Here is a 16819-nt window from a genome sequence, read left to right as displayed (position 1 = left end):
TAAAGCTTGAGAAACAGTAGGATTATTCCCTGCGTCATCAACCAGCTGCATGGCTTCGTTACCTCGAATGGCTTTTATCTGGTACTCTTCTCACGGTGTACCTCTTTTCCCCTTTGCGACATGTCTTGGACAACCAGGTGCTTGTGCTCGAACGACAGGCAGGACATCAGGAGATGTGTCGCTGTCTTTGCTTTCCTCAGAAGAAAATTTTTGGTTCTCGCTAGAAGAAAAAGCAGCTGATAACGGCTTTATACCAATGTGGTTTCTTTCAGTGTTCACGCTCTCGCAGTTACATACAGGAAACACGATTTCCATTCCATCATCACAACTCCTTTCACGAATTTCGGTTGAAAAGACACATTCAATTTCACCATTGGAAGGAAGATTATTTTCAAATTCGATGAATTTTCGTCACAGCTTGCAATCACTTTTCTTGGTTTTTTGTCCCACAGCCGATGCGCTTTCAATTCAGATGCATATCCAATGAAAATACGTTCTTGCTATCTGGGTTCAAATTTGCCTTTTAGTCACTTGTTCAACACAAACGTTTTTTGTCCGAATACCTTGAAGTATGAGTCCCTTGGCTTGATGCCAGAAAACGCTTCGAATGAAGTCGTCTTCTCTTTGATTGATCTTGTAGGTGCTCGATTTTGGAGGTACACAGCACAATTCACAGCTTCCGCTCAGAAGCTTGAGGGAAGCTTGGGCTGGATAAATAGGCATCTCCAGAATTATGCCATAATACACTCGTGACACCGTTTTGTTGAGGAGTTCCAACGTTTTAATTGCATTAAGAGTTTTTGTATACGTCGCTGCAAGTGACCAGGTATAGACACATTGACAATGAACAAACAATTTATTAGGTTTCCTAACAATCAAAGAATTCTTAACAGTAAAGTTTATCACCTTTTTCATAAGTCAGGGAATTAGAAGGGGTTGAAGCAAGTCCACAATCAATCAGTCCTCTTGTTAAGTAGTAACGAATCCGCAGGGTCCGGTTGGTAGAGATGAGCGATCAACGATGATGAGTTCATAGGGTCCAGTCGATGACGACAAGATCATAAAGTCTGAATGGCTGTGATGAGCGTTCGGCGAAGACAAGTCCATAGGGTCCACTCGCTGGCAATGAGATAGTAGGGTCCGGTCGGCAGTGATGAACGATCAGCGATGACGAGCAATTGATGAGGAGTCTGTAAGGTCCCGCTCGGCAGTGACGAAGCCGTAGAGTCTGGTCGATGGCAATAGATGTGTAGGCTCCGGCTGATATGGTTAGTCTATCTGATTATGATGAAGCAAGGGTGTTCAGTAACGGTAGATTAATCCAACGTAGTAGGTCGAGATGATGAGTCTATCTGACAACTCAGCATAGGCAACTTCTGGTGAGGGTGGTCCTCAAAAAAGAGAAGTTCTAACCATGCTTTTTCTCAGATCTCAACAATGCTTGGCGGATCGCTTCTAGGGATGGAGAACTAGCACACCAGCAATGCTTGCACTCAGTGAATTCATAAATGCAGCCAAGCCAGAAGGAACTATGCTGTCTTATACAATTTAAAGCGCTCCAAGCGCCAATTTGCATAGTAGAAAGAATTTCCCTCTCCGCACTAGTACAGAGGCGTAGCCGAAAAACACGTCCGTTTGCATGAGGAAGATGATGTCACTTCTCGGGAGACATACAATCTGGGATCGGAGATCGTCACATTTCTCCCCTCCAGAAAACACATGTACGATACCTTTTAATACTGGGTTTCCGTGAAGTGAGCTCCCGTTCTTTTTCCTCAGATTAATTCAACACTTCTGAATAGGAATTCTTTTGTTTCGCCACAACTTCTTCGAGAGTCAGCACAGTTAAGGAATACAACTTTCTTGAAATGATCTCATCAAGATCAAAGGATTCCTGGAAATTCGAGGGCTCTCTCGACAAAACGTCAGGAACTTCCATTTGCGATCCTTTTCTATATTCAAATATTCAATTCAGTAACATTCAAATATTAACGAGTACTCTTGCAAAAGTAGCTGCCACCTACTAAGACGGCCCTTCAGCTGTTGTGTCTATGTTTGGCCCACACCAAAGCTGAATCATCTGTGAATACCTCCATAACTGATTCACTCGTAAACCATTCCATAAATTTTTGGCATGGCCAAACTAAGGCTAAACCTTCCAACTCAGAAATCCCATAATTTTTTTTCAGCAGATGACAACGTTCTACTAGGTTTTTCTTTCCTTTTGGCTCAACCTGATGCAAAACTGCACCTAGCCCATCTGCATTTGCATCAGTAGGCCCTATAGACTTTCAAAGGATGTTCGGCCTGACGAGTTGTTAGAACAGGAGCATGAGTTAAAAAAATTTTCAGTTCCAACATAGCCTTTTCCCGTTTTTCTCCCAAGCAATTGTTTTTCCTAAGCAATTCGTACGATGGGGGCAGTAATTTGGGAAAGTGCAAACAAACTGACTATCACCCACACATACTAAGGTAGTGCTGTAACTGTCTTAGGAGACAACATTTCCTGCACAGCTTGTATTTTCGAAGGCCGTACTTCCCAACCTCTCTCAGTTAATCACATCCCAAGATAACCCAATGTTTCTTTCTGCAAAGTACACTTTGCCACTTTCAATGTTAAGCCAGCCGCTAACAAACTGGAAAACACTTCTTTTAAATTCTGTAGGTGAGCTTCAAAGGTAGCGGAACCTCATCTAAATAAAACTCACAGCAATGTCCCACAAAATGGCCCAAAACACTCTACATCATTCTTTGAAACGTTGCTGGTGTGTTATTCAGTTCAAAAGGCATAATGTGAAACCTGTACATTCTGGTTGTCATAACGAAATCAATTTTATCCCGGTCCTCATGCGCTACTCCGACCTGCCACTACCCAGAACAAAGATCTAAGGCAGTCACGTATTGGGACAAACCTATTTGCTGAATTATCTCCTTGATCTGAGGTAAAGGATATCGATCCGGTTCTGCCACTTTAGTCACCAGGGAATAGTCTATCATGAATCTCCACTCTCCCTTTTTAGGCACCAAAGAAGCCGGGAGACTCCATCCAGTAGATTCAGCTCAATAATGTTGTTTTTAACATCCCCTGGACCTCTTTCTCCATAATCTCCTGTTTATTTTGACAACTTAAAAGGTGGCCTAAACACTGGAGATCCACGAGTCACTATATGATGTTCGATAACATTAGTTTTTCCCTAAAGATTACAAAACAAATCGGAATAGGTTTCAAGCAAGTCCTGTACCACTTGTGTATTTAGAAACTGTCAAGTCAGACTGCCGACCAAACTTATTACGTCTTCTGATACAAGTTAAAGCGCCATCTAAGCCAATTTGCATAGTAGGAAGAATTTCCCTTTCCGCACTAATACAGCGGTGTAGCCGAAAAACATGTCTGTTTACATGAGGAAGATGATGTCACTTCTCGGGAGACGTACAATCTAGGATCGGAGATCATCACATTTCCCCCTCCAGAAAACACGTGTATGATACCTTTCACCACTGGGGTTCCATTCTTTTTCCTCAGAGTAATTCAACACTTCTGAATAAGAATTCTTTTGTTTTGCCACAACGTCTTTGAGAATCAGAGCAGTTAAGGAATACAACTTTCTCGAAATAAGATCATAGGATCAGGGGATTCCTGGGAATTCAAGGGCTCTCTCGACAAAACGTCAGGAACTTCCATTTGTGATCCTTTTTATATTCAAATATTAATGAGTACTCTTGCAAAAGTAGCTGCCACCTACTAAGGCGGCCCTGCAGCAGTTTCGATACTAGGTTGTGCACGTGGTACAAGTCTCCATGGTGTTGCGCTTGTAGGAATATAGATCCATCTGGCTCGATGACTCTTGCCTTTTGCTCAGTGAAGATGATAGATCGGTTTTTCGTGGTAACTTTGGATTTTAACAGCAGATTGCTTTTCCGATTGGGAACACACAAATTGTTCTGGTCCCACGTCCATTGGGCGAACGGTTCCTTTTCCAGTCACTTTGGCAGATCTACAGACAGCCAGTTCCATGAATGAGTTTGATTGCTTGTTCATTTCATAAAACAGTTTCTCATCGTTGCATATATGCAGCGCTGCTTCATTATCCAGGCACCATTGTGTTCAGTAAACCTTGTTCAGAGCAATCTGTGGATCCTGTGCGACCATCTAAATTTCGTATTACAGCCCTTTTTCTGCCAGCACGCTGAAGCTTCATGACCCTTCTTGGAGCAGAAGTTACAGGTGATGTTTCAGAATTGCTTGCTCTTTGGAACATTCCTCTTGCAGCCTGACCTCCATCTTCTGTTGCTTTCTTTATGGCTTGACCCATATCTTCCATCGCTTTCTTTTTGGCTTTGTTTTCCTTCTTGCTGGGAAAAATTTACATGATTTCCTTTTCTTGCATCCCACTCTTTGGCAGCTTTATTTTCGAAGCTTCTGGCGTAGGTAGCTCGTCACAGCACTCGCTAGCACATTGGAGGTTTTCGAAACTTGCAGGGATACTATACACCATAGTTTCCCAACCTTTTTTGTCCCATCGCCCCCAACACAATCTAACCCATAGGAACCTATGCTATACCCGTAGCTTCTACCCCCCTCCCCCAGAACACTCCATAGCGGCGTTAATGCCCATGTTGGGAATCACTGCTATACACCAACAAAATCAACAGTAGGTCATCAGCTATGAGAATGTCCATTTCATGGAGCTTCTTGACAATATTGAAAAAATAACTCAGATGATCAGACATACTTTCAGAGTCTTCCAACTTTCAAAACAGCAGTTGTTTCAACAAAGTTGCTTTTTTTTGTCTGCCCCTTGGACTCGTATATCCTTGAGTTTCTTCCAGACATCATTTGCTGTGGCATAGTTCACTCAGGCTCACAAATAGGCTTATGTCCACTCTGGTTTTTTGGTCAGCTTGGACCAGGGTTGTTTGGTTTAAACCTTGGTTTTAACCAACGTGGATTTTTCAAAAAATCAAATAAAAGTTGCCTAAATATCATTTTTTTCCTTGAAAATATCATATTGGTTCATTATTAGCCAAAATGTTTCATTTTTACCACATTTTATATCCTTGGGGTACATTCTGATGGTATCTTCAAATGACATAAGATTTTATAAGTGGTTTTTTTTCAAAAAGTCTCATAAAAGTGGCCAGAATATATATTTTTTTCATATGAAGTATCTTAGTCATTTAAAGTTATATACAAAAGTCAAAATTTCTCATTCTTACAACATTTTCTAACCTTTTGCTACATTCTGATGCTCTATCTTCAGCAAATTCATGAATAAGGATTGCATCACACATCCAAATGTAATGGTGTATTATCTCTCATGTTTCTTTTTCCCTTCACAAAGAAGCAGCAACAGTAGTGACACCATCATGCTAGGGGCAGGTGGTCCTATAATCCAATATAAAGACACCAGCTGTCCCTAAAGGACAAAGACTAGTGTACTAGTAGTTACATTACTTCACATACATTTTCATTTTCTTTCCCATAAGAAGTAGCACATCTTGTACTGTATATCACAGTGTCTTAATATTCAATATAATTATTTTTATACTTTCACCATTAAGCCCAGTTAATCAAGGTTCTACTGTATAGTAGTTAGAGATGTGAGGTGAGAATATTCTCCTGGATGTAAAAATTGGAGAATAATTGAGAATATTAATTTTTCTTTTAAATAATTTAAATTTAATTTTTTTACTAATTTTGTTTATATTGTGAAATATAAATCAGTTTTCATTACCTGAAACATTTACAAAACAATTTTTGGTATAATCACTCCCTAATGACAACTTTTAGTTCGAGAATATTCTCCAGGTCATGATGAGAGGTTTTAAAAGTTTGGTTACGAAAATTTTAGAAACCATTAAATTAAAACATTAAAAAATTATTTTAAAATTAGATAAATTTTCAGAAATAAGTTCACAACAAATCAAAGTTGATTGATAAAGGAAGCAATTATACAATCACCTTCATTCTAAGAAGATACAGAACTGTTGTTTTTCCAATGCACATACACTTGAATTCTGTATCACTCACATTTCTTTAAAAGTTGTGCAATTCAGCCCTGTTTGGTTTAATTTTCTTGCTTTCAAACTTTAATATTGTGGTCTACAAACTTCAATATACCCATCATCTTGACGGGAAGAGAGACAGGGACATTCTCCGTCATAAACGACTACTATTATAAATTACTAGAGAATATTCTTATCAAAAATAATAATTATTATACAAAAATAATAATTATTATACAAAAATAATTATTATTATTCTCAAGTTATTTATTGAGATTATTTATTATAATACATGTTATTACATATATTCTTGATAATACTCTCTGGAAAGATTTCGTAACTGAAGAATATTCTCATTGAGGGGAATATTCTCTGGAAGGACTATTATTAATAACTTCAGAATAATTCTTATTATTTTGTATAAGAATATTCCCCAGTAATTTATGAAAGTAGTCCTTCCAGAAAATATTCTCAAGGACATTATATGTAACTATATTATAAATAAGAGTAGAATATTCTCGTCAAGAACTTATAAGAATATTGTGAAGTTATTTATAATAGTAGTCCTAGAGCAGAGAATATTCTCGTATATTCTCCTCAATGAAAATATTCTCAAGAATATTCTCCTCAATGAAATGAAAATATTCTCAAGAATATTCTCCTCAATGAAATGAAAATATTCTCAAGAATATTCTCCTCAATGAAATGAAAATATTCTCAAGAATATTCTCCGAAAGATTATTCTCGAGAATTTTACATCTCTAATAGTAGTAACAGATTTATGAAAAATAATCAGCTATATACAGGGTGATTATAATTAGAGTTTTGATTCCAAAACTATTCAATAAGAACTACTGGTCAGAATGACTTGAAAATTTGCATGTATATTCCTGAAGCAGTGGAAGTTTCTTTCGCAAAAGGGAAAAAAGTGCAAGTATCGTCAAATCCCATTATAACAAATGCCAAGAGACCAGAGGAATCACTTCGTTAAAACGAAATTTCGTTATAAAGGAATTCCAGGTTACATAGCATTGTTCGTATGTAAACTAATTTGGGGTATTAGAAAAGTGTTTGTTAAAATGAGAATTACGCTATAACGGTATTCGTTAAAACGGGATTCGACTGTAGTGCAAAATGTGCAAGTAGATGATGCTGTACTTGGCCAGCAGTATAATCTATTTTTTGCAGCCACATAATTTTTCACTTTCACTGGATCAATGTGTGGATAGAACACCTTCTATCAAGATGCACATTGCAATACCAGCAAAGCAGCTGCTGAAGACCCATTTTCACAGGATACACCTTAACCCTTGAAACTTCTGGCTGTGGGGGTAGCTCAAAATGTTGTAAACAGTGGTCAGATTGCAAACTTTGGTGAATTGCAATCTCCAGCACATCCCCTATATGTTAGAAGTTCCTCAGGAATATTAACGTGGGGGCACGTTTGGTTTAATAAAGCTGAATTGCAAGCACATCCACATCATGACTATGGCATACTCTGATCTGTTGTTGAACAAGAATTTTTGTGCTTTCAACCTCATAGCCAGAACACGCGCACGGTGGACAACATATTTAACATTTCTTAAGTAAGTTGTAGTTATTTGTTAAATTACTTTGTTTTTTGTGATGTTTCCATGAATTATGAAATCGTGCAATACTATAATTAAGTTATCATTTTTCCATGAATGGCTATCGTTTCCATTCTGCAAGCAAATTTCTCACATCTTGGATGATGTCATTAATTTTACATTTTGAAGTATTTTTTTCTCCTTTACCAAATATAATTGCATTTTTTCAAAAATATTAATGTCAATTTTGAATTCATTCTGACAATCGTTCTTTTTTACAGTGTTTTGAAAACAGAACCTTAGTTATAATCACCCTGTATATACACTGGTGAAATAAATTAAGAGAATTTGCATATTTTATCGAATTTCATGAAAAGAACTGAATGTAAAACCACTGCTTCTAGACAAAAACTCAAATCTTGTATGTCAAATACGTAAGCGTACACGTGTGTGTAGGCGGAGCCAGTAGAGAAACATGCTTTATAAGCGCGCGTAAGTTAAGACACATTTCGTTCGTTAGCACACCTCGGCGAATTTCTTGGTGTTATTTCGCAGCAATCGGTTAATTTCAAATTGTAACAGTAAAAATCAGTAACCACCAACGTTTAGATGATGGAATGAGGTGACGAATTGTGGGGAGGCTAGAAGCAGGCCAATCTCAAGTCCAGATTTGTAAAGAGTTCAATTTAACGTTCAGCGTGGTGTGTAACTTATAGAAACAGTTCCAGGATACTGGATCCATCGAGAGAAAGCCTGGGCAAGGTCGGCCAAAAGCCACAACGGCCAGAGAAGATCGCCATTTGTCGATTGTAGCGAGGCGTAACAGGATTGCTACAGCTTCTCGGCTCTCTCGTGACTTGTATGCAGCCACAGGAACGCGTGTATCAAGGGTGACTGTTTCCAAAAGACTTCAAGAGAGAGGGTTGTTTGCAAGAAGACCTGCTGTTTGCATCCCGCTCACTTCTACGGACAGGAGAATCCGTTTATCATGGTGCAGAGAGCATAGAGATTGGAGTATGGATCAATGGGCGACAGTTCTCTTCACTGATGAGTCCTGGTTCAGCCTAAGCACCGATTCTCGCCGTACGTTCATATGGAGAGAACCAGGGACCCGCTACCTACCCTCCAATGTCCGCGAAATCGACCATTATGGCGGAGGAGGTTTAATGGTCTGGGCAGGCATCATGTTGGATGGCCACACACCTCTCCATGTCTTTGAAAAAGGTACTGTGACTGGTGTGAGGTATAGGGATGAGGTCTTGGAGCCCTATGTTCGCCTTTTCAGGGGTGCAGTTGGCCCTGAGTTCATTTTAATGGACGATAACGCGAGGCCACATAGAGCTCTTCTGCTCGACGATTTTCTAGAGAGTGAGGATATTCGCCGGATCGATTGGCCATCCAGATCTCCAGACCTTAACCCTATAGAACATGTCTGGGACGCTCTGGGGAGGGCAATTGCAACTCGCAACCCCCCTCCGGGAACCATCCAGGGAATGAAAACAGCGTTGCTGAACGAGTGGGACCAATTGCCACAGGAAATGATAAACTGCCTTATTTCAAGTATGAAATCACGCTGCGAGAACTGTATATCTGTAAGAGGTGACCATAGCCCCTATTAACCCATTTTTTTGTTTATTCTGCAACCGCTGTTTCATACCTTCCGACTCCAACAAGTGTTACGCACGATCATGCGTGTGTATTACAATTATTGAATGGTTATTTGTTTTGTATTGTATCAATGTATGTACTTATCAAATTTCATTAAAATCGGTACAGTAGTTCTAGAGATAATCGACCAAGTCTGCAAATTCTCTTAATTTCTTACACCAGTGTAGTAAATCATTGCTAATTAATCTGCATTATTTATGCTTCATTAAATATATTATATTCACCTACTTTTTTTATAGTAGTTTTTGCAAAATAGCTTCCTAATTAAGCATACTGAAAATAACTAGAGAAAAAAATCTTTATATTATATGGTTAATAATAGCATTAAGAATTTTCAAACACACAGTAATCCATTGAGTTAAGCAAAAAATAATTAAATTACAAAAGTTGGTTTTTTTTTTTAAATGTAAGAAATATTTATTGATTAATTATCATGGGAATAGTGTTAATTACATTAATAAACATTTTCTTTTAATTAATTACTAGAAGTTTAAATGATTTTTCAAAAATTTTATTGTTTTGAATGTTAATACTATTTAAAACAAAAAAACTTGGTTTAAACCAAAAACCCCGGTTTTTTGGTTTTTTTTTTTTTTTTAAAAACTGTTTTTTTTACCAACCCTGGCTTGGGCCCATTTCTTGTGCTTCTCTGCATCAGCTTCAGTTGCACCTTTTGGAGGCTTTGTTTCCTATCCATTTGCCAAGTCTCAATGGTAGTTTTTGATGAGTACTGCTTCAATTTGTAGCTTCCACATTTCATGATTTTTTTTTCTCAACTTTTGTATGCTTGTAAGCTCTGACATCTCACTCAGTACACGACTTGCGACAATACGAAGATGGAAACTAAACAGCAAACATGCTGTCACTGGTCAACTTTCAAAACAACACACAGCAGGTTACATTGCCTGGGCCCATAACCAAATTGTTGGGGATTTAGCAGAAATATAATTTGAAAGCATGAACTTACTCATCAATTGATGAGTTACTCATCAATTAAATAACATTATAACTAATTTAATGTAAAACAGATCAACATGATCACACAGAAAACACAACTCGACCACCACGTTACAGAAAGAACAAGTTACTCAAAAGCAACTCACTATATTGGCAGGAAAACATTGTGACCTAATTTGTGTCGCTGCTACAGCAGCGCCACCACAACTGAACTAGAGAGGAGGTGAGTGGTGAAGAAAACATTAAATGTCTCAACAATTACCAAGAAATATTTTGCTGCATTAAGCACCTATACTGTCATTGCATTTAATTAAAAATTCAATATCTATTCAGAACACTAATTATTTTTATTATTTTTTTATAATGATTTTAAATGTACAACAAAGAACATGATAAACTTAGTTTTGATGTTTCATAAAAAATGCAATTTTAAAAAAAATTAATAGCTTCAAACTTCCAAGGAAAGTGCTTGCATCTTCAACTTAACCGCTTCGCTTACTAGGTTTTGGCAAGAAATTTGGATGATCTCTATTTGACAAAATGGGTGAAAAATATAGTAACCTCGTCCTATTCTAACCACATGTTAGAGAAAGGCAAAAAAGTTGAAGGGGGAAAAAAAGAAAGGAAAACAGTATAGTACATAAGTGCAGATAAGAAAGTATAGTTATAGGAAGCAGATTTCTCTTTTCACCCTCACCCAACCAGTTCTTTACGTAGATACATATATAGTAGAAGGATAGGCCTACATCATATGTGTGGGAAAAGTTACTAGTAATTGTATAGAAATATCAAAGGAAGGTAAAACGATTGTAGGGTTACAACAAAGCCTGACAGTGATAAGAGAGGAAAGAAAACCGAGAGAGCTTGTTTGACTATTCCTAAGGCATTTGGATGCAATATTACGTCCTTGATCGTAAAATGGTTAAAAAGGGGGAGGCACAGCGGGTAGAACTCTGAGAAATTAATTGGCCAGTTGACTGATTAACTACTTTGAGTAAGCTGCAGGACCTGCGTATAAGGAAGCCCTCAAAAATATTAAATTCGACTCAAGTGAGAGTACTTCGTCATATGGCTCAGGAAAAGATATGATTTATAAGAAAGTTTAATACTAATTGCCTGTGTGCACCATGCCGGATAATACCTAGGATTTACCTTTGTGGCTGGAGTCACCAGTAAATTGGAGAGAGAGTATCCTCTATTTGGAATATTTTCTAGACAATTACCGTAATTTCCTGCATGAAATCCTTGTGCACAAATTTTATATGGAATAAAAAAAAGAGTCCTCGTATATCTATTTCTCATTGCTGTATTTATCATTAGCAATGTGAAATATTGAGGAAATCACCCATAAACAGAGTTCCTCAAAATATAAAAAGTTTCACTGTAGTTTAATAATCTTAGCTGCTGTGTTCGTGTGGGTATCATGTTGACTCTCATTCTGAGGATTCAGGTTCAAACCCTGTTGGCGGCACAGTGGTGGTCAGCTGATGTTGGTTTCCTGCTGTCCATCTTCAAGGTTCAAATGTGAGTCATCTCGCATTTCAATAAGTTTCTCCACAGGTAGACCTTCAATATGGTACATAACATGAGAATTTATGCATTTGCCATTTTCACTTCAAAATATGGGAGACGGCAGGCAACATGAGCAAGAATATGCAACAAGCATAACTCGACAACAAAAAAAATGTTAGGGTCACATATACAAAACACATTCCTTCATGTACAGGTTCCTTATAAATTCTGCAGAGGAATATGGACAAGGTGCATGCAAGGTTAAGTAGTACTTGTTCAATAATGTTAAAAGGCAATAAAGATTTTCAAAAAGTAGTGTGATAAGCAGAGGGATGACCAAGTGATCATTTTCTGCCCACGAGGGCTAATTAGACCAGGACCTACAATTTATTGCCGATTCTGAATGGCAGGCTAATTTTCTATACTCATCAAGGGGTTGGTGCACTAACCTCTCGATGGGAGACTCCCTGCTGTAGCAATTTTTTGCTGCGGTCAAGTCGCCGTTTGATGATGTACCCCTGTGTCAGAAAAGTTTTCTGACAAGGACGAACCGGGTATCGAACACGCGACACCTCTAAACATCCTTCGGTACTTTAGGCGAGTATCTTATCGACCGGGCTAACGCGCCCCATAACCAAGTGACCTGCTGACAAGATCTGACTATGTGATATGAGATCGTCCTCTTCTCGCTGGCCGTGCAGAAAATACACTGCAGCACTTGTGTGGAAATCACTGTTGTGCACTTGATTTAATTTCAGTTGCAAGGGCTTGAGGTTATTTGGGGTCTTTGAAATGTGTGGAATAGTTTAAATTATTTTAATTAAACACTTGGGAAATGTTGAAAGAATATTGTTAAAAGCCACTCATTGATTCAGCGCTTTCATTTTTTTTACGCAGGATATAATTCTTGGAGTTAGTTCAGGAGGACTTAATGAAGCAGATATAAATAGGCTCCCGACATGGCATTATTCTTCAGCTGCTTCGAGAAAAGCATCCATGACTGTTGGTGGTAATCGAAGTGTTTCCAGAAAATGTCAGATCTGTTTGTCTTTTTATGAAGGTGGGAATCTTATTCGCACCTTACCGTGTTTCCATGATTTTCATGCGGCTTGTGTCGATAAATGGCTAAAAGTGAGTATAACATTGATAAAAAATTGTATGTATATTTATTTATAACAATTTTATCAAGTAATGTCAATGTTTAGAAAAAGAAGCAGAGTGAATTAGTCACATCATGGGTGATACATAAGTACCAAAAATCACCATGGGGGTTTTCTACAGAAGTTTTAACAGATTTTATTCTGAATTTTTAGAATTTTTTCATAAGTACTGACAATACCCAAGTGATAACAGTGTCTCTGATTTGGCATGACCGCGCCCTCAGAGGTACAGAGCTTAAATCGCTAGTGCGACAGATCCTGATCGTGCTTGGTTCATATAGTTTATTATCTCTGATTCCAATAAGCAGCGTCTATCATATTTTTCTCACTTCGAGAGTGATTGACTTCAAATTTCACAGTTACATAGCAGGGTTAAGTTTTTTATGTCAAAAACTGTCAAAACAAAAATGAATGCTTTTGGATGATGTTTTGAATATAATAGGTATTTGTAACATAATGAATGATAAGAAATTTACTTTTTTAGATAATGCAGTGTTTAAAATTTATTTTTTAACACCAATTTATTACAATAATTAAAACAAAATATTAATTATAATTTAAGATTTAGCAAAGGGAAAAACAGCTTGTGCATCTAACTTATAAGTGCACTAAAAACTCAGGCTTTTATGCTACACCCTGTTTAAATTTTATATTTTACAAGTATATATATATATATCAAGGTTGGCAAGATTTTGGACAGTATGGTAAATACCATGGTTTTTACTGTACTGAAAAAAAACCCCCTTGTGTCAAAAACTGTTCAAAATCTGCGCCTCAAAAACCATACATAAAAATTAAAATCAGTAGATAATATATCTATAACCTAATAGTAAACAATTAATATAAACAGTTGACTGACATATGACTGGTAATCAAACAGATTTTATCAGCTTTAAACCGGCAACTTGTGACAAAATAACAAAACACCAAATCACTCTTCCAGATACTTATAGATTTTCTGATAGATTTTAGAGTTGGTTTTTATCAATTGTTAGCATCAGAAAAAAAAGAAAAACTACTGCATTTTCACTTCATATTTTGTCACTGAGGTTTTGGACAGTTTTAAAATCTGTTATTGATGACTTCAGATAGTTTTTTTTTAGTATTATTGCACTCTGTGTAATTAAAGGGGGAAACTTGTCTTTTATGTTATGTTCTGGTACTTTGAGCAGGGTCGAGGATTTCAGATAAGTCACAAATTTTACTGTCCACAGCCATGGAAAAGCCCATGGAATCCAATAGATTTTCTCCTAATAGAAGTAACATTTCAAAAAATTTTATACTGAATTAAAAAAATATATATTGCAAAAAAATATCCCAAACCTGTCTAAATACAGTAAAATCTGTTTAACAGGGTTCATACCATCCTTGAAAAAAAGTTAATTTTCAAGTCTTTAAAAGTCCTTGAAGAATTATTGCAGTCCTTGAAAAAAATAATCATTTTAAAGTGCTAATTAAATAAGTGCTTGAAAAAAATTTTTGTGTGAATTTCGTCAATCTATTTTTGTCCCCCTAAAATCCGCTTTTAAACCATGTTCCACTGGGGCAAAAATGAGAAAAGTAACAATGATGATTTACAAGACAAAGCTCAAAACAATATTTGGCCATGCATACCCGAGATTTTTCTGTGCTTAAATATATGAAATCTGGTTGCAAAACAGTGCGCTTGAGAAATTGCTTCAAAATATTTTAAACTCAAATTAATGAATGTCAGTTGCATATGATGTTGGAGTGTTGACTGTGCAATAAAAATTGCTCAACAATTTTTTTAATTTTTGCAGAGGAATAACATAAGATTTCATGTTACTCAATCAATAGAGACACGTAATTTCGCACATAAAAAATTTGAATTTTGCAAGAAAAATAAAATTTAGTAATCTGAAATTTTTCACATTTATTGGCAAAAATAATTTTTGAATCAAAGCTTTTTGCAATTGTTGGCAAAAATATTTTTCCAAGCATGATGTCACTCTCTGCTATCACTCTTTTAAAAGTATTTTTAAAATCAAAAGTTCTGTCAAAATCGAAGTTCTATCCTCAATAAAAAAAAGTAAAATCGCCAATTGTCACCAAAACTGATGCAAAGGTTAGCGATGTCTCTAATTATTGCTAAAATTGTCAAAGACAATTGACCATAGGTCATCACCTACTAATAAGCAAATGATTAGCATGTGTATTCGAAATAAGCAAGCTTCTATGGTATAGAAAATCACCATAGGTGATTTGACTGTCTTGAAAATACAGGAAATAACGGGGCATTTTTGCAAAAAAGTCAGAATGGCCAAAATTATATGAAAATGTGGGAATGTCCCAGGAAATAAAGGTCATGGTCACCCCACATATATGACTTCTTGCTTTCTGATTTTTTTCGTGGAAGGCGAATTTCAATACCGTTTGAAAGAAATACAAATGATTTCTGCTTGAATGTTATTTGTATACCTAATTAAAATGGGTTTTTTTAAAGCATGATCTCTAGAACTTAGTATTTTCTATAAGTTGAAATGAGAACTATAATTGTTTTAAAATTTATATATTTTTAATAAATTAGTATTTGAAACTTGAAATTGAAAATGAGTAAATATTGAATATAAATGTAATAAAATCCAATTAATTTCATTTTTTTTTAAGTCACGGTTTTTGTATCAACCATGATATGAATGTCCTTGAATTTTTCAATTTTGCCTGGAAAAGTGCTTGAATAGTCCTTGAACTTTTTTACTTTCAAACAGTATGAACCATGTTTAAGTTGGAAACCTACAGTTCCATTAAAATTTCTCCAAGTTAGAGAGGTGTCCAAGATGTAGAAGTACAGTATCATGGACATTTTGTGTTAAATGATTATGGTTGATTCCATTCAAAACCGTCCAATGTAGGGAGGTTTCCAAACTGGTGGGTTTTACCATACTGTCCTTCAGTTCACAAATGTGGCATAAAAACTAATCAAGTTTTCTTTAATATAACCATAATGCAGTACAGCTTTTTAATAATTAAACTTGGAGAAAAACTTGTCTGTTTAGTTTGTTTTGCGAATGAGAATTCAGAACTTTTGATTTTAAAAATACTTTTAAAAGAGTGATAGCAGAGAGACATCATGCTTGGAAAAATATTTTTGCCAACAATTGCAAAAAGCTTTGATTCAAAAATTATTTTTGCCAATAAATGTGAAAAATTTCAGATTACTAAATTTTATTTTTCTTGCAAAATTCAAATTTTTTATGTGCGAAATTACGTGTCTCCATTGATTGAGTAACATGAAATCTTATGTTATTCCTCTGCAAAAATTAAAAAAATTGTTGAGCAATTTTTATTGCATAAGCACTCAATGTTCCTATAAAAAGTAATAAATTTTTCATTGCCCCATCGAGAAATTGTTACAAAATAATAAGAATGTAGTGAACCCACTCACTTGTGTTCAGGCTTATTTATCAGCTTCTTACCCTCCAACCACATGCTTACAAACACAGAAAAATAGACCATCGTGCGATTTAGTAGCGTGCTCTTGAATAAGCTCGCTTATTTCGAATACACATGCTAATCATTTGCTTATTGGTACCATATGCTCAAAATCAGTGTGCTTTCATGCTACTCAGTAGCATATGTATATCTGCACATAGGATGGTCATTATGTGAAAACTTTTAGGACTTGTCCTACTAGTTAATGGAATGGTTGCTATAATGTAGACTCTTTATAACGACCGTCGTCTGTATTTACTTGCAGTGCTGTCCAAAACCTTACCAACCTTGACTTTCAGATTTTGGATTCTTAAAGAGTTTAAAACTATACACTATAGAAGCTACATAAAGTTTTAATATATGTCTAATTAATAATTTAATAATTGTGTATAAAATTAAAGGAAGGTGTATTTGTTTTCATATCATATTTTGGTAAAATACAGGTTTTTTAATACGTTTGTGATCAGGAACGTTGGAAGTATTTCCAACCCGTGG

At 36.1% G+C, this 16819-nt stretch overlaps 1 protein-coding gene across 6 annotated transcripts in view; it reads left to right on the top strand.

The window, feature by feature from the left end:
- Positions 1-16819, top strand: part of LOC149086561 (uncharacterized) — a 51836-nt gene that overhangs the window by 25578 nt on the left and 9439 nt on the right. For all 6 annotated transcript variants that reach the window (XM_089256036.1, XM_089256039.1, XM_089256035.1 and 3 more), the window contains exon 3: positions 12609-12842. In XM_089256036.1, the coding sequence (XP_089112162.1) occupies positions 12609-12842 (234 nt within the window). The remainder of the gene's footprint in view (positions 1-12608; positions 12843-16819) is intronic.

The sequence above is a fragment of the Pholcus phalangioides genome, unplaced genomic scaffold (genome assembly GCF_987345545.1).
Source record: "Pholcus phalangioides strain wild (caught in Gottingen) unplaced genomic scaffold, Ppha-v1.0 ptg000004l_1, whole genome shotgun sequence".
NCBI lineage: Eukaryota > Metazoa > Arthropoda > Arachnida > Araneae > Pholcidae > Pholcus > Pholcus phalangioides.
Note: the sequence above shows the minus strand (reverse complement) of the source record. Positions and strands in the feature narration are given on the sequence as shown.